The sequence below is a fragment of the Camellia sinensis genome, chromosome 7, assembly GCF_055761805.1.
Source record: "Camellia sinensis isolate YWXY chromosome 7, ASM5576180v1, whole genome shotgun sequence".
Taxonomy (NCBI): domain Eukaryota; kingdom Viridiplantae; phylum Streptophyta; class Magnoliopsida; order Ericales; family Theaceae; genus Camellia; species Camellia sinensis.
The window spans coordinates 106,457,588-106,482,528 of record NC_138967.1 but is presented as its reverse complement, the minus strand read 5'-3'; the positions used below and the strand labels follow the sequence as shown (position 1 = coordinate 106,482,528).

The 24,941-nt window shown below is 35.4% G+C and overlaps 1 protein-coding gene across 1 annotated transcript; it reads right to left on the bottom strand.

The window, feature by feature from the left end:
- Nucleotides 1-4,957: 4,957 nt before the first annotated feature.
- Nucleotides 4,958-7,073, bottom strand: LOC145796013 (uncharacterized). Its single transcript, XM_082880982.1, has 2 exons — nucleotides 7,050-7,073; nucleotides 4,958-6,961 (listed from the first exon to the last, which is right to left on the bottom strand). Exons 1-2 carry the CDS (start codon nucleotides 7,071-7,073, stop codon nucleotides 4,958-4,960), a joined length of 2,028 nt encoding a protein of 675 aa, XP_082737108.1.
- Nucleotides 7,074-24,941: the final 17,868 nt, after the last annotated feature.

Below are 24,941 nucleotides of genomic sequence, written 5' to 3'. Positions count from 1 at the left end.
TTTATGATTTAAATCAATGTCAAATTTAGGTAAACATTCCATATTAATTAATCTACGCAAAAATCCATAATTAACATGTCCACGTCTACCATGCCATAAATTTGAAGATTCAAGCAAATAAGAAGAAGATGTATTTTATTAATAACAGAGGGTACAATAGTCATTACATTCATTTCGAAAAGGCCATCAGACATGTAGCCTTTTCCTACATACAGCTCGTTTTTGAAAAGTTTTTGGTAAGTACAAACTTGTCACTTTCAAAAACTAGCCTAAACCTACTTTCACTCAACAAAGATCCGGAGACAAGATTCTTGTGAATGTCTGGTACATGCAGCACATTGTTGAGAGTAAGTTCCTTTCCAGATGTCATCTTTAAAATAATCTTTCCTTGTTCTTCAACTTTAGAAGTCAAGGAGTTGCCCATAAAAAGTTGTTCACCGTTGTCCACTGTAGAATAAGATGTCAACATCTTTTTGTCGGCACAGATGTGACGGGTAGCACTAGTGTCCGCCCACTATTCTTTAGGATTTCCAACAAGGTTTGCCTCGGAAACAACTGCAGAAAGGTTTGTCATTTACACCATTAGAAATTTTGTCCACTTCAGTCATATTGGCTTGAGCAAGCTTCTTGCTTGTTCTTCTTTTGCTTTTGCCTTTGCTACGACAATCTTTGGCCCGATGTCCCTCTTTGTCACAGATGTAACACTTGCTATTAAACTTGTACTTTTTAGTTTTCCCTCCTTTAGAGCCTTGTGAGGAACTTTCTCCAAAATACTTTCGTTTCTTGGTTTTTGGAGCATGTTCTACGACATTTGCCTTTGACTCTATTGGATGCTTACCAGCCCGCTTCTCTGAATTGCGGTTGTCCTCCTCAATCCTCACATGCACAATTAATTCCTCCAAAGACATTTTTTTATGCTTGTGTTTGAGGTAGTTCTTGAATTCCTTCTAGTCTTGTGGTAATTTCTCAATTAAGGCCGCAACTTGGAAGGATTCACCGAGAGACATGCCTTCTGCATGAATATCATGCAAAATGAGTTGGAGATCTTGAACTTGGTTGATCACAGTCTTAGAATCAACCATCACAAAGTCTAGGAATTTGTCAACCACAAATTTCTTTGAGCCAGCATCTTCTATTTTGTACTTTTTCTCCAAAGACTCCCAAAGTTTCTTTGCCATTTTGATAGGACTGTAGACGTTGTATAATGTGTTGTCAAGTCCATTCAAGATGTAGTTCCAACAAAGGAAATCAGCATGTTTCTAGGCATTGACCGCAACAACCACTTGCCGATCAGTTTCATCCTCGTTTAGAGTACGAGCATTCTCATGGAGAAAACGAGCCAGGTTCAGAGTTGTAAGATAGAATAGCATTTTCTATTGCCATATTTTAAAATCAGTTCCTGCGAACTTCTCTGCCTTCTCATCGTGATTGACTGGCACAGTCACAACAGGAGGCGTTGGAGCAATTGGAACCACCACACTAGTACTTGTTTGAGCATTAGTTTGACCAGTTTCAGTAGCCATGAATTCTAAATTATAAAACAAAATTATAATTAGAATTTTATACTACACAGAAAACTTAAACCAAAGCCACAGTATTAAATTCTGTAAAAATAAATGAAACAAGAATTGTAACTTTTATTTCCAATTAATTTGAAATTAAAATAAAATTTTATTTAAACAAATTAATTCCACATAGAAAATTAAATTTCTGTAACACTTCAATAATTAAAATACTGAAACAGAATTTTAATTAATGAACACTCATAAATTATTTCTAAAAACCAAACTTAATTTCTGACAAACTTCACAAATAAATATTCTGAATTGTTAACGACACCAGTATATTACTACTAGTTGTTAAAGAAAATAAACAGTTTATTACTACTATTTATTTTTCCAACCAAAATATTATTTTGTAAAGCCACAGAAAATAATTTCTGTAAGAAGAAGAAAAGAAAAAAGGAAACAAACGAAAAATTCCGTATAAACAGAATAATTCGAGTCTGTCTTAACATTGTTGAAACAATCTTCTATGTAAAATAAATAATTTGAAACTAAATCAAACAAATAAAAATAAATTACTTACAAAATTTATTTTACCGTACCGAATAAACATTTAAATGATCAAGTCGAGTGTGTGACACTCTGTCCTTAAGGCAGATTCACTCCGCTATGGTACTTACGAATGAATGACGTCTATCTCCCAAGATACAATGATCTTCACAAATTGTAGTAGCACTCCAAACAATTTGTAGGGTGAACCAAACCTGTGTTCTATACTCTCAAAGTATTCTCTAAAATTAGTATGAAGAATTATGCAAAGAAAGAGTAAAACTGGGAAGGGGACAGATTTTTTTGGAAGTTTTTGATGATACAAAAATGTTGGAATTGGGTCTCTATTTATAGGCAAAAAAAAGACCTGAATAGGTAAGTTCTTTGAATTGAACAGGTGCAAAATTAAACTGGATAGATACAGTTTGAAATTCAAACAGATCTGGTGGCAGATTCAACAGATAACGGCATGGTAGTTTAATCTGTCTGGGCAGTTTTCAAATTGCTATAAAAGCAGTTTGAATTTGAACCTGTTGTGGAATTTGGAAGAGGCACAAATTTTGGACAAAAATTTGAATTCAAATTCAAATAATTTCTTGCAAGAATTTGAAAAAATTTAAATAAATTTTATCCAAAAAATTAAAGTTAGAATCGACCCGACCGGTCGGACAAATGGCGATGGCGCGCGCACGTGTGGTGGTTTGAACCATGTTTCAATTTGTCCATAACTCCTCCCTTCTACAAACTTGGGGTGCCCCTTGGGGCGCAACCCAAGTGTTGCCACCTAAAACTTATATACACAAAAAAACTCACTTAAAGTTTCAATGTAGGACAAGCCTTATAAGACAACCCACATTAATTCTTTAATTGTCCATTCCACGAACCTGAAAACGACTTTAAGTTCCCATTCACTCATAAATGGTTTTGACAAACCGTGCGGTAAGGAACATGTCACCTGTTTAGACCCACCCCAAAAGACGTTTGGCACCCACTTAAATTTGGACTCAAAATTGACTCAAAATAAACCTATAAAATCATATTTTCCAACATATAATACATCGTCAAATTACTTAACAGAGAATTAATGCCCGGTGAGGACAAAAAAAAAAAAAAAAATCAATGATAAATTTTATACACTTTACTAATTAAAATGTTATAGTTTTTTATTTTTATAATTTTTTTACTGTACTCCGAACCCACGATATAGTTATTTCCCCTTTATCGGGTACACTAATGCTGGCAATTTCCTTCTAAATTTTTGGATCTTACTTTTTTTTTCCCTGAAAAACTAACCCCCAATTTAGTTTGGTTTGGTTTGGTTTAGTTTAGTTTAATTTTAAAATTATGATTTAAGTATAAAGTTATGATTTAAGTGTAGAGTTGTGAGTTAAGTTTTGAAAAGAGAAAAATTTATTTGGTTATGAATTTTAAAAAAAATTGAGTTTTGAAAAGAATTTGAGATGTATTTTGAGTTTTGAGTTTTTGAATTTTGAGTTATATTTTGAAATTTTTGAAATTTATTTTTTTTAAATATTTTTTAATTTAAATTTTTTTTTTTACTATTTTAAACTCAAAACACAACTCCACACTGAAATTACAACCAAATACTCAAAATTCAATTCAAAAATTCTTTTTAAACTCATAACCAAACTCTTTTCCAAATTCTATTTACAAAAATTCGACAATATTTTTTATTTTGTACTTTAAAATCGTTTTTTATTTTATATTTTCTTGAAAAAAAATATTTTTATTTTAATTTTTAAAAAAAATAAATTTGTTGTTTTTTTAAGTATTGACCAAATAATTTGTTATGATTTAGATATATATGGCGATCCAAATTGCAACGCCCTCAAAATAATACACAATCCTAACATTAAATAGTTCTATATTCATGATAGATAATCACATTTCTATACATACATCAAAATTAATATTACAAAAGGGTATTTCTTATATGTTCCAAATGTTTACAAAAATAGTAGAATGCCCTGTGACTTACATCTTTCCAAGTATTACTTTTTTTTTTTTTTTGGGAGTGAATAAGAAATAAAATAAAACAGAGAAATTTATACAAATACAAGGGGCAAACCCGAGGCCCTACCCCAAGCTACAGCAACAACGCAAAAGAAACAGCAAACTAAACTAAAATCTAAAATTACAATATAGCTGCCATCAGACTATAAACCTGCCATAACCAAAAACAAGATCCGGAACAAACATTCCAACCGAGCATACCATAAACTTGTTCAAGAACCATGTCCCAAACAGATAAGGGTCTTCAACAATAACTTTGGCAGCCCAAGAGTGCCCCCTGATTCGGCAATAGCACAACATCCACCGTGAAATCCCTATAAACCAGCCCTATACTAAGACTCCAGCATATCCAACATGAAACACAAAAAGCCCAAAGAGGGGAAGTATTTACAATATCCAAAAAACCCAACCAACCAAAGAAGAATATATACAACCCGAAAGTAAGACACCTTATAGACCCATTGAAATGCCTAGACAAGGCGCAACTTGCAGCCATTACCGAAGAGCATCCCCAAACCGAATGCATCTGCCAAGAAGGGTGCAAAATGCAGCCACCACCACGCCACCATACATATTTCAAAATAACCTGCCCAATGAGAAGGAAAAAATAAGTGCCAATATTCCAAGTATTACTTGGTTACACACAGGGACGGAACCAAGAATTTATTTGCGGGGGGGCCAAGACATAAATAAATTTTTTTATATGAATTGATATAAATTACTATTTTTTTGAATTCAAAAAGTAAACTAAAATTTAATATTAAATTAGTACGTAAAAAATAAAACCATATATTTACTAAATTTAATATATGAATAAAAGCAAAGTCATGTATTAAAAAATTATTTATACAAATCAACTCAATTATCTATCAAAGTGGAACTCGACGTTCTTTCATATCTCGAAAGTCTTCAATGATTGACTCTGTGGTAAAATGTTCAGCAATTTCCTTTTCAATGTACACAAGCAAAGAGTCTGTAAGAAATTCATCTTCCATTTTGTTGCGAAGTCTACTTTTGACAATTTTCATGGCTGAAAATGATCGCTCCGTAATTGCAGTAGAAACTGGTAGAGTAAGAACAAGTGTAATGACTCTATAAACAAGTTGATAGATTGTAGATTTGTTTGTCCTTACCAACCACTGACACAATTCAGAAATAGTAGACAATTTTTTGTAATTTGCATGCTGAACTACATTATGCTCGTAATGGTGAAGTTGCATTCTCAACTGTATTTTCTCTTGATCTTTGAAGTCTTGCAGATAAAAATTTTCTACTAACCGACAAATATCGTCGATTCTAAAAGTTTCAGACACATCTCGAGGATCTAGAGCTGAGCTAAGATTAAGCAACTCTACTGCATGTTCACTGAACCGTCCATTTAATTCTTGAAGTTGAGAATCTATTGCAGCATGAAAAATATCTACTCGATAATAATGCTCAACTGTAAAGTCATCTTGATGATCACGAGCTCGACCTCTTCTCCTAATATAAGGAGCATTCATATTCGGGACATCTATGTTACGTACCTCGCAAAATGATTGCACATTGGCTAGTAAAGCATCCCATTTGCCATCTCTAAACTTTTGTAGAAGTGCCTTGGTAGATGAAACTAGATTCATTGCATTTAAGATGTCTTGAGATCGGCATTGTAAAGCTTGACAAAGTAAATCAGTGATCTCCAACATTTCTTTCATGAGATGCAAAAACAAGACAAATTCAAATGAAGTCAATGTTTCATAAGCTGAGTCTGCATCTCCTCGTTGGGCAGAAGTCGTTCCTTCATTAATGATATTAAGAAGAACTTCACATGTTGGACTGAATATTTTTATTAAGCTTGAAACTGACTTGAAGTGAGAACTCCAACGAGTATCTCCAGCTCGTTGTAAAGTGCCAATCTGGTTAAGTCCCTTTCCAGTCTCGAGCTCATCAATGTCAATCATATGTTCAATTTCAGCAGCTTGTGCAACTTTTAATTCATCATTGCGCTTGCATGAGGCACCAACAACATTGACAACAAAAGTCAATTTAAGAAAAAATTTATGAATTGCGATAACATCTTTCGATGCTGCCACTAAAGCCAACTGCAAACGATGTGCAAAACAATGAATATAATAAGCATATGGACAATCATTCAAAACTAATGCTTGTAATCCTTTCCACTCACCTCGCATATTGCTTGCACCATCGTATCCTTGTTCGCGAATATTCTGAATATTTAAATTGTGATGAGACAATACAGAATATATTCCATCTTTTAGGGTTGATGCAGCAGTGTTAGAGACATAAATAAGCCCAAAAAAACGCTCTCTCACAAAACCATCTTTGTCAATGAATCTTAAAACTATAGCCATTTGCTCATTCTTTGACTCATCACGAGCTTCATCAACAATTATGCAATACTTCGCATCACCAATTTCTTCACGAATTGCATTCTTCACTTTGGTTGAAAAAATATGTAAAATTTCTTTTTGAATCTTTGGTGATGTGTAAGAGGCATTTTTCAGAGCTTTATCCAATACTTTAGCAACATTATCATTATATGATCCCAACAATGTCACTATTTGAAGAAAATTTCCACGATTGATTGAATTTGGCCTTTCATCACGACCTCTAAAAGCACAAACTTGAAATGCAGGCAATCGGATTGTATCAATTGAGACCTTCAATCTTAGTCGATTATCTACAATTTGTTCAGAAGTGAAATTGTCCAATACCTTTTGTATATGTTGAAATTGATTCATCAAGTCTTCACATGATCTCTCAGCAACATTGTGAGAAGAATTAGGATCTTTTCCTATATGATTTAAAAAAGCACATTTTGCTCCATCCCTAACTTTTTTCCAATTCTGAAACCCATCAATAGTGAATGCTTGCTGCCCATAATATCCCGATCCACATGGTTTATAAAAAAGAAAGCATGGTAAACAAAAAGCTGCATCTTTTGCAGGTGAATATTCCAACCATGACAGAAATAGTTTGAACCATGACGGTTGAAAGCTACGAAGATGAGTTGTTGATCCAGATTTCAGATACTTTGAAAGTATAGGTTGGTATGGACCAGCCTTAATATAAGCTCGTCGAATTTCATCACGTTGATTAACATGATAATCCCAAATCTATATACGTAATCCAGGATCTCGCTCCAATGAACCAATATCAATTTCTTTAACATCAATCTTTTGAGATTTTGTGGGAGGTTTTTCAAGGATATCAACATTGGAAGTTGGCAATGATGTATTGTCAGCATTGACTTATGAGGAACTTGCATTTTTTCTTTTAAAAAATCTATCAATTGTACATGGCTTTCCCATAATAATCTACAAATCAAAATAGAATTCATTACATACATGGTTAATATTCTATTAGAAATTAAAACCAATTGCTAATGTAATATATATATATATATATATATATATATATATATATATATATATATCACAGGACATAGAAAATTTTTGTGCCTAGAATAAAAAATATAATTAAAACAAATTTCATATAAATTTAAAAATTCAGAATTCAGATTCAACACATAAATTTTATACAAGTCTCAATTCATTTTAATTTTGAATTTATAACACTTAATCTGAATAAAATTAAATTTGCCCAAATATGATTAAAAAAAAAACCCTAGTAATTAAAATCATACGTCCTAATTCACGATTTTTTTTCTTAATATGTAAAATTAAAAAAAAATTACAATTGTATCAATATGACATAAAAAAAAAAAGATAATAAAAGTATTACAAATTGAAAACAACAATAAAAGAGAATATGAATCACATACCTGTAATAATGGGAAGATTAATAGCAGAAGCAATACTTTTTTTTTTTTATGTATCCCAACTTGATTAAACTCAAAAAAAAAAAAAAAAAAAAACTCCTATGCTTCAATGCTTGCTTTCAATATACTGCGGCGTAAAGTAGGTCATAGGAATTAGGTTTTCTTTATTTCTTCTTTTTGTCTTTTTCTATTTCCATTCAGGCTTTTTTTTTTTTTTTTTTTTTTTTTTTAAAGAAGGCACATGGCCCTCCCTGGCCATCTAACAAATAGATTGAGCCCAGCCCAGCCCACAAAACAAAGCAGGGTCATTTTATTATTAATACTTTGTTGAAAAATATATATATATAAATAAGTTTTTTTTTTTTTTTAAGCGGGGGGGCCGTGGCCCCTGACAGCCCCTTCATAATTCCGTCCCTGGTTACACAAAAGAAGAGTTTTAACTCTTTTACAAGTAAAGCCCTCGGCTTAGATATACATTTAAATACACGTATAAGCAGAACAACAAAATAAAGCCTTCAGCTCCAAAACCTCCCAAGCTATGCCCTTGGAGGTGGCATATGGCCTGCACCGGAAAAATGGTGTCCCAAATAGGGTGAGCCAAAGCCCAGTAGAGATTTACTAAACCAAATATGAGAAATAATTAAAACATTAGCATCAAATAAATGTTCACCACATGTACATCACTTTATACCGTTTCTATAACCCATCAACATTGATATTCATCTTTCAACCCGGTTTCATTTCTAATTCCAACTCACTTTATTGACATGGCTCATATATCCAAGTAATTTAAATGCTACTACAACTCATAAATACAATACTTCAATTCATCAACAATTCAAAATGAGACTACAACTTATAATATCAATACTTCAATTCATAAACAACGTTCATACATTTCCATTCGTAAGATTTCGGGACTTTCACCCTAGACACTCCGGCCAACTTAATTATCAATGGAGTCCGTCCCCTATCTTCTCCCAAACAATGGAGTACATCCCCTATCTCCGCCCAAATAAGATACATGTACAAAGTATTAAATCACATTATCACATATGGAGTACATATACAATGTATTAAAGCACATTCTCACATATGGAGTACATCCCCTATCTCCTCCCAAACAATGGAGTACATCCCCTATCTCCTCCCAAACAATGTACATATACAATGTATTTAAACACGTTGTCATATACAATGACCAATTCAATCACATATTCAATGTTTATATCCAACCGTCATATTCAATGACATATCCCAATTGATTAATTTCAATTCACCTAATCATCATGTAGTCTCTACAACAATCATGGTTATCCTCCACCGATAGCCCAAAACAGTTATTTCTGGGTAGATAAATAAATCTATCAAACAGATAAATTATTACATTTTCCATGGGTGAGTGATTTATCAACCCAACTACACCATTTAAGCACAATTTCCTCCAATTTCATAATCGTCAAATCAATTTCATATTATACCAAATAATTTATTTAATTCCCAACTAGGACAAAACTTCTCTTTTTCAAACGTCAAGTCCCAAATACTCGATTTCATCAATTATACACAAACGGATCCAATCTCAAGACCTCTCACACACAAAGGAGCCCAAAGACATGACAACCCCTCTTTTATAATTTCAAATCAAACCCTAACTTTACCCAAAACACCCAAATACCACCATCTATACAAAATAACCAACATTTATGTCAAAACTCATAGAAAGGAGTAGATCATCCCTACCTTAAATGGAGAATCCCAAAAGAGAGAGAGAGAGAGAGAGAGAGAGAGAGAGAGAGAGAGAGACCCAAGGTGCACCAAACTCAAGATTTTTCGGATCAAAGTGAAGCCCACACAAAGCTCTACCTTTTATACAGAGAGACTAGGTAGAGAACCCCTAAAACAAGGTGTATTTGTAGAGAGAAGAAGCGTGTAGAGAGAGAGAGAGTCGAATCTAGGGTTTGGAGTGAAAAAGGGGATGAAAAAGTGATTAAAATTACCCTGCTACGATCTGATATATTCGAGGCTTGCTCGAGCGAAGGAGTGGTCGCTCGAGCGACCAGACACAATAGAACCTCGCCCGAGCACAAGAAGTGTCGCTCGAGCGAACAATGCAAAGCTTCAGGTCTGCAACGCAGAAACACGCTCGAGCGCAAGAGTGCTCGCTTGAGCAAAGGGACACAAAACATAGAGCTCACTCACTCAAGCGACAAAAGCCTCGCTCGAGCGAAGAATACCAACCTTCAGGTCCAAACTAGACGCAGGCGCACGCTCGAGCCCAAGAGTGCTCACTCGAGCGCAAGATACACATCACAGAAAGCTCGCTTGAGTGTAATAACCTTCGCTCAAGCGAAGAAGCAAAAACTCAAGGCTCGCTCGAACACAAAAAGCATCGCTCGAGCGAAGATGCCAAGTTCTGGACAGCAACCATTTGTTTCAACTCACAACCAACCTGTCCCAAATCTAACCAACACATCCCACAACTCAAATACAAAGAATGTAAGGATGGAAACAAGACAAGACAACAACAAACAACCACGAAACTCAAGTTCAGAACACAATATATGATGGGAAAAATCGGGATCGCTATAACAGAGGAGATATGGGATGTACTCCATTGTTTGGGAGAAGATAGAGGACGGACTCCATTGATAATTAAGTTGGCTAGAGTGTCCAGGGTGAAAGTCTCGAAATCTTATGAATGGAAGTGTATGAACGTTTTTTATGAATTAAAGTATTGATATTATGAGTTATAGTCTCATTTTAAATTGTTGATGAATTGAAGTATTGTATTTATGAGTTGTAGTTTCATTTAAATTACTTGGATAAATGAGCCATGTCAATAAAGTGAGTTGGAATTAGAAATGAAACTAGGTTGAAAGAATAATATCAATGTTGATGGGTTATAAAAACAGTATAAAGTGATGTACATGTGATGAACATTTATCTGATGTTAATGTTTTAGTTATTTCTCATATTTGGTTTAGTATATCTCTACTGGGCTTTGACTCACCCTATTTGGGACACCATTTTTCAAGTACAGGCGATATGCCAACTCCAAGGGCATAGCTTGGGAGGTTTTGGAGCTGAAGGCTTCATTTTGGTGTTTTGCTTATATGCGTATTTAAATGTAAATCTAAGCCGAAGGCTTTACTTGTAAAAGAGTTAGAACTCTTATTTTGTGTGACCAAGTAATACTTGGAAAGATGTAAGCCACAGGGCATTCTACTATTTTTGTAAACATTTGGAACATGTAAGAAATACCCTTTTGTAATATTAACTCTGATGTATGTATGGAGATGTGATTATCTATCATGAATATAGAACTATTTAATGTTGGGATTATGTATTATTTTAAGGGCGTTACAACTTGGTATCAGAGCGTACCGGGTTTGAATACTTTAGGTACGTGGGAAGTGGTTAGTACCACAACAGGTTTGTCTCGCTTGTTAGAGACTTATGTATGATGTTATGTGCTTATGTGAGAAAAAGCTTATGCGACTATATGGGTATGGAATTTAGTTTCTAGGATGTTGATCAGGTCTATGGGTTTCTGGGAGTCCTGTTGGAAAGCCATTTGATCACTGTTGTTTTTAATTGGATCTCTAGTAACACCACGGGACGGTCATTATCCGGAAATGAAGTTCGTATGTGTTAATGTGATTATATGCTTATGTGAAGTGAATTACAGCTATCCATTGTATTCGGATGCGAGTGAGATAACTTCTGCACTTTTGAAAATATGCTAATATCTTTATTACCTTCACTAGGATGCCTAGGCGAGGAAGTGTTGATTTCCCTCCTTCCACATGGGAAGAGTTGCGGAAACAGTTTGTGTAGTTATGCCAAGGTACTACACCTTTGGTACAGTTTGAAACATGGTTTGCTAACCTGTCGAGGTTTGCTCCGGAGTTGGTGGAGACTGAGCAACTACGTTGTTTGGAGTTTGAGAGTAGGTTGTGTGACGATATTCGAGAAAGGATTGCTGGGTCTTGGCATAGGAGTTATAGTGTGCTTGTTAAGGTGGCAGCTCATGTAGAGGCAGTAGTACTAGCCATGGGACAGAGTGGGGAGGAGGCCGTTTCGGTGACTCCTGTAACTCGGGGTGTTGGTAGGCCTTTGAAGAGGCAAAGGGGTTTTAACCCACAAAAGTTTCAGAGAACTCAGTCTAGCTCTACCTTTCTAGTGCTGGATTTGGGTTCGAGGAAGGGTAAGCAGAGGGATGTCACTTGTTTCAAATGTGGTAAGCAGGGCCATAAGTCTCCGGCTTGCCGATAAAGGAAGAGGACAGGGTTGGTAGTTCAACCCGTAGTTGCACCACCAGGATCATCTAGTCAGTCTAGAGTTGGAATGATTGAGTGCTCGATGGGGAAGCAGGTATTGAGATCCCCACCAGTTCAGACTTTGAACCAGTCACATACTCGGGAATCACTTACTTGCTGGGTGTGTAATCAGCCGGGTCATATCAAACATTTTTGTATCCAGCCAGGGACTTCTTTGGGAGTTTTGTAACCTAGTCAGGTTCAACCCTATTCGTTCGGGCAGGGACAATACTGTTATGAGAAACAAGCAGGCCAAATTTCAAGGGTCTCGAGTGAGTCAAGTTCTCAGGCCCCAAGTGGGGAATTTTGCAGTTGTCCTAGGTGTGACCAGTTGGGACACATGAGTAGTTCTTGTCCATGGCTTGTAAGCTCGTAGGATATCTTGGGTTTGAGAATAACCAATTTTAGCGGTCCAGCGAGGGATGGTAACAGTGGTAGAACCGATGGGACAGTTTTGTTTTGGCTATGCAGTTTCGTGACCGGTGAATTATCTATCGTTTTGTAACCACTGGGTTCTGTTGTGTAACCAATGAGTTTTGGGAATGTTGAAACATCAAAATTGCTCGTTTATATATATGTGCATTTGTTAGTTTATTTCCATGGATTGGGCGGATTGGGGCATGTAGTGGCTCTAAAGTTTTATTAATGTAATAAGTTGATGTGAAATAAATTTTTTTTTGCAATAATGCATTTGTATACGTGTGATTTGGTTTGGAAAAGTGAGGGCTGGTGAGCCATATTTAGAAATTTAAAAGAGTTGTTGAGTGATGCGTATCTTGGTCAGGATTACCATGCGGCGAGAATAGTTATACTTGCCAGGTGTGCGGAATTTCATGAGTGTTACTTATTTGATCTTATGTGCGTGGTAGAGATTTTGGTCTACTGTCGTGGGAACTCCTCAAGAGGGTATGAAGTGTGCGATTTACACTAGGTTTTGTACATTTAACACAATATTTTTAAGGAGGAATAACGTATAGTTTCGTTAGGTATAGACTTGTACCATCATGGTAGGTAACGTTGTCGAATCTTCATACTTTCTGATTGGTTGTTTATCTGAGGGAGTGTTAGTCCCTTATCAAAATTGTGGTTGTTGGTATCGGTGAGTGGTGTGTTGTGAGCAGCTGGTGTTATGTTTCGGGCAGTAGTATACTGGATGTGTTCTAAGTTTTAGGACTCTTTTATTATATTTAAATACGATAGGCATGTACCTTAATGCTGGTTAAATCAGGAGATTCTACCAGAAGGGTTGGTTGGGGGTATAACCCATGGTTAGGGTGTGAACCGTGAGTAGGGTCACAGTGGTATGGTGTTTGCGGATGAAGGTTTGGGATAATGGCGAGAAGGGTGAGGACTTCTACTCTTTTGGAGAGTTAGGATGGTAAGTCCTTGAAAGCCTTGTCGGCGACATGCGATTGTGTCGGGGCTTGGTTTAAGGTAGTTGTTCAGTAGTTGCGATGGCTAGTGGTTTGGCACGGAGGCTTAGTGTCTTGATTGTACTCTCATGACGAGTGACAAATAGAATGTGAAATAAAGAGTCGGCCCTGTAGGTCATTGATGGATGAAGGTGTTATGTTTGCTTGTGTTTAGTTCGAGCGGTTACGTAGTAATGATGGGTGTTGCGGCGTGGTAATCCCTTGCTAGTTAACAAGTATGCGAATTTCATTATTGTGAGTTCGGTTGAGTTGGTGAATACATTCTCAAGATGAGGAATTCAATATGGGTGTAAAATAGCTTGCTTTAAGTGAGGAGGTTTTGGCTAGTATGGTACGTGATGGTGTATGGTTCGTATGTTGTTATTAGATGAAGTGTAGAAGGGGATCGGTCTTAGGGAAATCCTAGAAGAATGCTTTGGTAAGGCGATAATGTAGTTACTGATAGAATCAAATGGTTCGGTGTTTGGCAATGTTGAGTTACTTTGGTGTCGGTGTCTGTCGTCCAGTTTGGATAGTGGAACCCTGAATGGGGTAGTAAAATTGTGTAGAGTGAGTAAGGCACTCTGTCAAAGTTGTTTCGACTTGTTCAGTCCTTGTTTGCGTGGTGTAAGGCACGAGTGTGCGCGTTGACTAGAGATGGCATATTATGCCTGACTTGAAAAATTCAGTTAGGACTCTAACGTGAAGTGAGGATGTGCGTGCCATGTAGGCATACATATGGGGGGTGAATGGAAAAATCAAAGTGTCGTGAGTTAACTTTGAAGAATCCGAAGCAACTTATCAGACCTGGGAGGTCGTGTAATTAAACGGTGTCATGATGTGGAATTTAACTTCCACATGGACAGTTGGAAAGTTATTTTGAGTTATAGTAATCGGTTTGGAATTTCGGTTGAGAACTTCGACCTTGTCAGTGCTTTGTGTCATTTTGTGATTAGGAAGTGTCCAATTTCCTCCTTTGTGTCATCGCGTTGTTGTCATTTCAAAATTTATAGGGGTCCTCATCATGAAAATTTTGTTTTTGGTATTGCGTCATTATTATGGATGTGACGGGTTTTGTGGGATGACTATGTTGTGATTCGCTGGAGGGATGTTGATGAAAATTTGGAGGAAGACCAAAAATTAGGTATTCTTCATAAACCAAAACGGTTTTGGGTCGAAATGTGAATTTGCGATCCTTATTTTCGGGAAAATAATTTAAAATTTTCTTGCTTCAGCTGTAGCCAGTTGTTAATGTGGTGATTAAATTGTGGCGGTGTAGGCCTGAACACCTTTTGGGAAAAACAGAGTGCTTGAAACAAATGGAATAAATAAAGTAATTTCTTTAGCCTGGACAAAGTATCTTATGAGAAGTTAAATTTGACCTAGCCTGAGTTGCTAGTTACATGTCGTGTGTCTTTGGCAAGGTCTCAAAATTGTCAGGCATTAATGTGCGAAAATGTTATTGATTATTCGTGCTTTATTTTGCATTCTCGTTCTGTGAAAGTTGACCGAAAGCCTTGTGTACGAGTGATTTCGTGTTTCCTATGTTGGAGTGTTAAGCACTCAATACTGGTTTGGATATTGTCAATAGTCGAGACGTGGTGGCTGTCTCAGAACGCTGTAGTGGTTGAAGTTGTCGCACAGTTATTAGTGTTATCGAGTCTTGTGAAGCAGGACTTTTCCATTAATTAAGGTGTTGTGGAAACATAACGGAGTTGAGAAAGAAACTTGGGAGCGTGAATAGAAGTCCGTGAAGAATATCCGGACATGTCTGTTAATGTTTGAGCATGTGATGAAAATTTTGTTTTATTGATAAACTCTAATAACATTGTATATGTTTTGAAATATGGAAATGTTGTATACGTTGAATGTGTTTTGGAAAAGAAAATGTGTTATTAACATTGAATATGTTATGAAGATATGGAATACGTGTATTGAAGATAGTTGAAATTCAATAGAATGCATGTTGATAATGTATATTGAACTATATATTGTAAATTGTTCTCTTGGGAAGAGATGAAATGACTGGTAGTGGGTCATGATGTTAAGTGTTGCATTGTAATCATGTTGAAAATTGAAAAGATCACAATTTTGAAACTTATATATCTAATTTCGGGGACGAAATTCTTTAAGGGGGGCAGGTTATAGCTTTCCCGGTTTTCCCCGCCATGTATTGTGTTCCAGACTCGAGTTTCGTGGTTGTTTGTTGTTGTCTTATCTTGTTTCCATCCTTAAATTCTTTGTATTTGAGTTGTGGGATGTGTTCGTTAGATTTGGGACAAGTTAGTTGTGAGTTGAAACAAATGGTTGCTGTCAAGAACTTGGCATCTTCGCTCGAGAGAGGCTTTTTGCACTCGAGCGAGCCTTGGGTTTTTACTTCTTCGCTCAAGCGAAGGTTATAACGCTAAAGCGACCTTTCTGTGATGTGTCTCTTCGCTCAAGCGAGCACTCATGCGCTTGAGCGTACGTTTGTGTCTAGTTTGGACCTGAAGGTTGGTATTCTTTGCTCAAGCGAGCGAGCTCTATGTTTTGTGTCCCTTCGCTCGAGCGAGCACTCTTGCACTCGAGCGTGCTTCTACGTTGCAGACCTGAAGCTTTGCATTGTTCGCTCGAGCAACGCTTCTTGCACTCGAGCGAGGTTCTATTGTGTCTGGTCGCTCGAGCGACTATTCATTCGCTTGAGCGAGCCTCGAATATATCAGATTGCAGTAGCGTAATTTTAATCACTTTTTCACTCCAAACCCTAGATCCGACTTTCTCTCTCTTTCTCTCTACACGCTTCTTCTCTCTACAAATACACCTTGTTTTAGGGGTTCTCTACTCTAGTCCCTTTGTATAAAAGGTAGAGCTTTGTGTGGGCTTCACTTTGATCCAAAAAATCTTGAGTTTGGAGCACCTTGGGTCTGTCTCTCTCTCTCTCCTTTGAGCTTCTCCATTTGAGGTAGGGATGATCTACTCCTTTCTATGAGTTTTGACATAAATGTTGGTTATTTTGTATAGATGGTGGTGTTTGGGAGTTTTGGGTAAAGTTAGGGTTTGATTTGAAATTATAAAAGAGAGGTTGTCATATCTTTGGGCTCCTTTGTGTGTGAGAGGTCTTGAGATTGGATCCGCTTGTGTATAATTGATGAAATCGAGTATTTGGGACTTGACGTTTGAAAAGGGGAAGTTTTGCCCTAGTTGGGAATTAAATAAATTATTTGGTATAATATGAAATTGGTTTGACGATTATGAAATTTGAGGAAATTGTGATTAAATGGTGTAGTTGGGTTGATAAATCACTTACCCATGGAAAATGTAATAATTTATCTGTTTGATAGATTTATTTATCTGTCTAGAAATAACTGTTTTGAGTTATCAGTGGAAGATAGCCATGATTGTTCTAGAGACTACATGATGATTAGGTGAATTGAAATTAATCAATTGGAATATGTCATTGAATATGATGGTTGGATATAAACATTGAATATGTGATTGAATTGGTCATTGTATATGACAACGTGTTTAAATACATTGTATATGTACATTGTTTGGGAGGAGATAGTGGATGTACTCCATTGTTTGGGAGGAGGTGGGGAATGTACTCCATATGTGATAATGTGCTTTAATACATTGTATATGTACTCCATATGTGATAATGTGCTGTAATACATTGTACATGTATCTTGTTTGGGAGGAGATACGGAATGTACTCTATTGTTTGGGGGAAGATAGGGGATGAATTCCATTGATAATTAAGTTGGCCGGAGTGTCTAGGGTGAAAGTCCCGAAATCTTACGAATGGAAGTGTATGAACATTGTTTATGAATTGAACTATTGATATTATGAGTTGTAGTCTCATTTTGAATTGTTGATGAATTGAAGTATTGTATTTATGAGTTGTAGTCTCATTTGAATTACTTGAATAAATGAGCCACGTCAATAAAGTGAGTTGGAATTAGAAATGAAATGGTATAAAGCGATGTACACGTGGTGAACATTTATTTGATGCTAATGTTTTAGTTATTTCTCATATTTGGTTTAGTATATCTCTACTGTGCTTTGGCTCACCCTATTTGCGACACCATTTTTTAGGTACAGGCGATATGCCACCTCCAAGGGCATAGCTTGGGAGGTTTTGGAGCTGAAGGCTTCATTTTGTTGTTCTACTTATATGTGTATTTAAATGTAAATCTAAGCCGAGGGCTTTACTTGTAAAAGAGTTAGAACTCTTATTTTGTGTAACCAAGTAATACTTGGAAAGATGTAAGCCACAGGGCATTCTACTATTTTTCTAAACATTTGGAACATATAAGAAATACTCTTTTGTAATTTTAACTCTGATGTATATATGGAAATATGATTATCTATCGTGAATATAGAACTATTTAATGTTGGGATTAGGTATTATTTTGAGGGCGTTACACAAATATTTTTAAAATTTAAAGAAAAAAGTAAATATATTTAAAAAAGTAAAAAATTATAAAAAATATATTTAAAACATTAAAAAAATTAAAATATTTTTAAAAATATTTATAAAATAATATAAAATATTTAAATAAGAAAATAAAAAATATGTAAAATACAATTTATATATTTAAATTGGAAAAAAATAAATATTAAAAATACAACTCAAATATTTAAAAAAAAATATAGCTCACAATCATATGAAATACAGTTTAAATTAAAAAAATACAACTTAAAATTCTTTTCAAAATTCATAACTAAATAAATTTCTATTTTCAAAACTTATAATTCAAAATACAACTTCACACTCAAATCATGATTATAAATTATGATTCTAAAAATATTTTTAAAAAATAAAATAAAATATTTTTTTGAATTTTAAATAGAAGTTGATTATAAATTTTGAGTTGTGTATTTGATTATGAATTTAAAAAATAATTTTTGAATTCAATTTTGAGTTGTCTATTTAGTTATATTCATCATGATCTCCAAGTCATTTGATGTGCAATGTCAAGGACAGGTGTATCATTTTATTATTTATCATTTTGATAGTGTAACAGTTGTATCATAATTATCATCTGAGAACTAAGATTATCTTTAAGACAAAGCTCAATTTTTTGGGAAAAAAAAAAGTAGAAGCAGATGGGGATCAAATATATATCATCAAACCAATGAAAGGGCTCTCACTGAGCATGCCACAGTTGCAGGTTGAGCATGCCAAACTTTTATCAGAGCATCAAAAATTGAAAATAGAACAAGATAAGCACTAGTATACTAATAAAAAGATAATTTAGATTACTACTTACCTGATGGCACGGTCTCAAATGCTCTTTTTTCTTAGCAAACAAACAGAAAAGAGAAAATATTCAAAAAAATAAATAAATAAAAATCTTGCATCATAAACAAATATACAAACACAAAGGTATATAAGAAAAATAATAGAGAAGCAGTGATTGATTACGAATCAATTAGAAAGTCTATGCATGAAAATCAAATGACAAAGATTAAAATAAAATAAAACCTTAGTGGAGAATCGGAGTTTGGGTCTAGGATAGAGACAAAAGAAGAGTTTGGAGTGAGAATGGTAGGATTGGGGATGAGGAAGGGAGTTGATAGAGGGCAACGATGGTGGCTAGGGTTTCGATGAACTGATTGGAAGTGTAGAGAGTAAGGAGTTGTAGGATAGTAACCAATCTGACATGGGGAGTTGAAAGAGGGCAACAATGAAAAAGGGAGGTCAATCGATTATATATATACACGAACACAGAGAGAGAGAGAGAGAGAGAGAGAGAGAGAGAGAGACTTGGTAGGTACAAGGTAGAGGCCAAGATGAAGAGCAGCAAAAACATGGGACAAAGTGAGGAGATGGTGGCTAGGGTTTGATGAACCGATCGGAAGTGCAGAGAGTGATAGAGACGGAACGTGTTTTTGATTAAGGAAAGAGGCAACAATGAAGGAAGCTCAAGGCTAAGGAAACGTGTTTTTGATTTAAGAATTTCAAAACTACGTAGTTTTGTTACATAGTATATCCTATTTGCTTTTTGTGACCACAATTTACTAGTCACCAAAAGATTTGATGTCCCACCTTTTTTTGTTTTCCGCTCTCCCACCATTACTTTTGGCGATCACATTTTGTATTTGGTTGCAAATACTTACCTATTAGCCACCAAAAAAAATGTTGGTCATGAAAACACAATCATCCGTGACCAAAATAAATGTTGGCTGTAGATTAGTGTACTTTTTGCGACCATCTCAAAAAAGGTGGCCGCCAAAGGTGTTTTTCCTTCTAATGCGAGTTGGGTTTGGATCGAGAGAGGTGATACCAGCATTCGCCCTATCCCCGTTGTGGGTGACAAAAATATAATCCAACCCCGCCTCGCATAAGTGTCGGATCGGGTAAAATCCGCCCCATTGTAACATGCCCGGGGGGGGGGGGGGGTACCCGTGCGCGTTAAATAGTTCGGACTCTCGGTCTCTTTGAACTAGTCTCACTAGTGCACTGTGAAACATATATGATAATCAAGATTTGGCAACTTCTAAAAAATCCATTTTATTGCAAAACGTTTTACCAGAAATGGACTGTATCATCAAATCTCAGAGTCGCCGCCTAATATTTTTGGAAAATTAGGAAACTCACGACTCGTGCCAAGGCCACTGTTTGTCATAACCAAAGTTGTCTTGATTCGGAACCTTAGGTATGAGAGGGAAAGGTCATTAATTGAGCACCCCCACTCACCCGATCAAAAGGCCGGCCTATACTAAACCACGATATGAATTTTATTTATTTTAAATGTTCATATTTTGATTATTCAATAAATCCTAGAAATTACTATATGAAGCATACAAGTATAGACTATGTCATTTATTTTGGAAAATTTGATTTCATGTAGTTTTGAAAGAGTTTTGGAGACGTACAACCCAAATAAATTGAGTTTACAAACATGAAAATCAACACTATTCCAAATTAAGCGACACAACCTCTATCAATTGGCATTTATACAGTTATATCAAGTCAAGAAGTAGCCACATGGTAGGATGCTTGAACATAATAAGAAAGACGCACACAAACAAGATGCTAAAGCATAAAAACTTACATATTTACTGACGTCCCTACAACAGTTACAAAACAAAGTTAGTAAAACATGCATGATCTTATATACAAAATCCTAATGCAATTCACTCATGAGATGGAACTAAAGATTCAGCTTCTAAGATATGACATGTGAATCATCCCAAGAACATGAGATAGCGCACATAATCACATAGCGATTGATTAAATCCACAAATGCAAAATTAGCCGAATCAAGATGCATGAAAAATAGATGCAAAGCATGGATATAAAGACAAAAAATAAAATAAAATAAAATAAATATGATGTATATTTACAAATAAGGAAAGCAAGTAAAAGAACGGGATAGAAAGAAGTGGGGTAGGAAATTATTATAACATTTTGAATAAATTATTACAAACCAAATTAGAGGGGGGTGAGGAGAATATTACAACAAAATAAAAATCTCACAATACACTCAAAATAAAATAAACAAAAGAAGAAAAAAAGTTTCATGTGCCTTGGACACCACCGGAAGTTGGTTAATAGCGAAAGACAACATCGTCTTGTCCAAAAGAAGCTAACCGGCCAACCAAATAGGCCGGCCAGCCGGCTAACTAGGCCTAGCAAAACCTGTCTTGTTGGGAAACCAAGAAAAGGAATAAAAAAGAAATATGTAGGTGGCTCAACTAACCATTACCGGTTAGATTAAAAACAAGAAAACAAATATAAAATTAAAAAAGTGCAAACTTACAAGAAAACTGACATGAACCTAAAATAAGAAAACAAATATAAGGTAGAACATGCAAGATTACAACAAAACTAATATGAGACTAATACAATAAAAATATAAGGTAGGAAATGCAAGATCACAACATAATTAATATGAAACTAAAACAAGAAAATAAATATAAGATAGATCATGCAAGATTACAACAAAACTAACATGAACCTAAAATAAAATAAAAAAGCAAATATGAGGTAGAGCATGCAAGATTACAACAAAACTAATATGACACTAATACAAGAAAAATATAAGCTAGTAAACGTAAGGCTACAAAACAATTACTATGAAACTAAAACAAGAAATCAAATATAAAATAGAATACGGAAGATTATAACATGAACTTAAAACATGAAAGCAAATATGACGTAGAGTATGCAAGATTAGAACAAGACTAATATGAAATTAAAGTAAGTGAACAAAAATAAATAATTAATTATGAGCTAAACAAACTACTTAGATTACAACAACACACTATGAACTATAAAGTAAGAAAATAAATATGAGATAAAAAATATAAGAAAATGAAAGACTAGAAATTCACCTTCCAAAGAAAGATTGAACTTCTTGATTTCTAAACTTTCTTTTGATCACCCTCAAGTTTAGGAAGTGTGTTCTCAATCCTCAATTTGAAACTAGAATGGAACTTTGGGTATGCATGGTGGAAAAAATGGCTAACTCTCTTATTTTTTCTCACTTTCAACAACACTCACTATTTCTGTTGATCAATCACTACTGAATGTTAGCTATTTCAGAATTTTTGAAGGAGTTTTGGGTGTATGAAAGATGCAATTTCGGTTTGTATGGAAGGTATAGAGTGTATATGGAAGATGAGAGTATTTTTGGCTCAAAAACTCAATTGTTCTCTCTTTTTTCACTCTTTTCTCTTCAATTTCGTGATCCTCCCTCTCTCTTACAATATTATCATTCTATATAGGCAATGAGAGAGAGTAAAGGTCAAAAAGAAGGTGGGAGACAAGAATGTGATAGGATGGCAAATTTTCAAGATGGTTACATGGGACACTCCTTTATGGATGCAAACAAAACCTTTTTTTGACAATGGTGGATGATTAGATATAATGGAGTATGAGTGGGTGCACTTGAATGGATCAAAAAATAGGTAAATGGGTGTCCCAACTGAACCAAAATCGGTTGCTGCTGTTTTGGGCTGAGTCAACAAACTCTGCTATTAAGCCCAGCTTCAAACGGGCATATCTCTCTTATCCGAACTTGATTTTAGGTGATTCTTGAGTCTAAATTGAAGCCCAAAAGTGTATTTTCCAATGGTGGTAGTCTCACATTTAAATTCCAAAATGTAAAAAGAGATATGCCTAATTTAGTGAAGGCTGTTCATTTCTCTCGGGCCAGGTCAACAAAATCTACTCTTAAGCACAACTTCAAATGGGCATATCTCCCTTATCTGGACTTGGTTTTAGGTTATTCTTGAGTCTAAATTGAATCCCCAGAAGTCTTCTTTCCAATGGCAGTGGCCTGACATTTAAAATCCAAGTGTACAAAGAGATATGCCTAATTTAGTGCAGGTTGTTCATTTCCTTCTTAACAATTTGATGCTCATCCTTTCCCTAAACCAGTTTTCTTTCGTCCCATCCTGTTTCCTTCAAATCCAAACCTATCCAAACCTATAAAGAAGATGTTTTTAATATATATTTTTTGTAAAGAGTTCACCTCCCTTCCATTTATTTCTACTTTGTCCTTCTTGGTTTACTGAAAAGTGCAATATTTTATTTGAAATGGGAGCCTTGGAACATCGTAGAAACATTTGGAAAAATATTTTGAAAAGAGGGTTTTGAGGTCTAAAATAGTTTGGCCAAAAATATGTGAAGGTTGGGATTAAAGATCAAATTTTGTTTTTCGTGTTGAGGACTGCTGGAGAACACATTTTGATCCAACGTATGTACAAGGACTCTCGCGTAGAAATTAGTGCAATGAAAAAGCAGAACAAAGAATTGAAATGACAAGCCACCTTTGCGGCCCGATTCGGAGTTCCTTCGCATAACCAATTTGATGGTTGGCGAGGAGTGATCTCCTTTGGAAGCTCTGCCAAGGCCGAGACAGAGTCTTCAAGAGCTTCGAAGGAGTAAAGATGAAGCGACGTAGCTGATGGTACAGTCAGGGCAATGAAGCTGTGTGCAAATGAAGTTGGTTGTAATCTTCAGCGCTAGGCCACTGTCGCCGGGAAACTGAGAAAATGCTACTCACTCTCTTTTTTATTTTTTTGTTTTGTTTTGTCTTGTTTTGTTTTCTTTTTTTGTTTTTTGTTTTTGTTTTTTTTTTTTTGGTTTGGAGTGGACACCTATAGCTTTAACTCCTTTTTGTACAACTTTGATCGGGGTTGATCCCTGGCATTAATTAAATGAGTCTGTTCTGCACATCTGGATTGCGTGAATGACACAACACTGAACATAAAAATCATTTTGTTTTGAATTTTGAACTTGAAAATGGTTGCATTTTAGTGAATTCTGAACTGAATATTGAGGCTATCACTGACCAAAACACAAAACACAACTTAATGAAATGAAAATGAAGCAAAAACCATCCAAAACACACCTCTTTGCACTTGTCGGAGCAAAATGAACGCAAAACATAGTAACACCGGTCGACCGCCAATGAAAAAGCATCGCCAGGGACAACTACTGTGCATTTTCCGGTGATTGCTTGATTAAGGTGATGAGAACTTGATAGTGTGAGTGAAGGACAAAAAACCTGACTCAACTGTGCCCTTAACATCACTTTGCCTTTTTTTGTTTTTCCTTTCTGCTAAAGCGATTTTGATCAACATGAGAGGTAAATTAGCACACTTGTTCCATTTTCCATCTTGAAATCATATGAGCCAAATTATGAGCCCTGGAAATTTTCTCTTTTTCGTCCAAAGAATGGTCTGGATTTTGAAAAAATGAAATAATTTCTGAGAAAATCAGTGAACTTCATTAAATGTCCTCAAAATCTATTTCCATAAATGACCACTACTCGATCAACATGAAGTCAACCCTTGAGATGTACAACTGAATTCATCTTGCGACTGAACCCGTCATGAAGGAGAAATAGGACAACTGAATCAAATGGGGACGAGCCAATCAAATATGGATAGGCGAGTTGAATAAAGATACACCAATCAAACATGGACGACATGAGTGAGTTGAAAAATGATTAAGGCCAAACTTCAAGATGAAGTTGCCTACATATCCCAAAGATAGGAATCATGTCATACGTAGTTCCAGTTAAGGTTCACTCAGGTATTGACACTTTCCTTTTGTGCTCTAACTTTTGCCAAAGCCGTCCTTTCGGCTTTTCAACCTTGCGAGCTTTTCATTTTTTCATTTTTCTATTTTTTTTTTTTATCATTTTTATGATTAAGGCCGAACTTCAAGATGAAGCTACCTATGTATCTCAAAGATAAAAATCAGGCCATACGTTGTTCCGATTAAGGTTCACTCGGGTATTGACACTTTCCTTTTGTGCTCTAACTTTTGCCAAAGACGACTTTTCGGGTTTTTAACCTTGCAAGCTTTTTATTTTTCATTTTTCTATTTTTTTTGCTC

What these genes read in the sequence shown, in the direction of transcription:
- LOC145796013 (XM_082880982.1), bottom strand. Translation starts at nt 7,073, where the DNA reads ATGGTTCAAACTATTTCTGTCATG. An exon ending in TTCAAACTATTTCTGTCATG is followed by an intron (nt 6,962 to 7,049) that starts GTTGGAATATTC and finishes TATTATGGGCAG; the next exon opens with CAAGCATTCACTATTGATGG.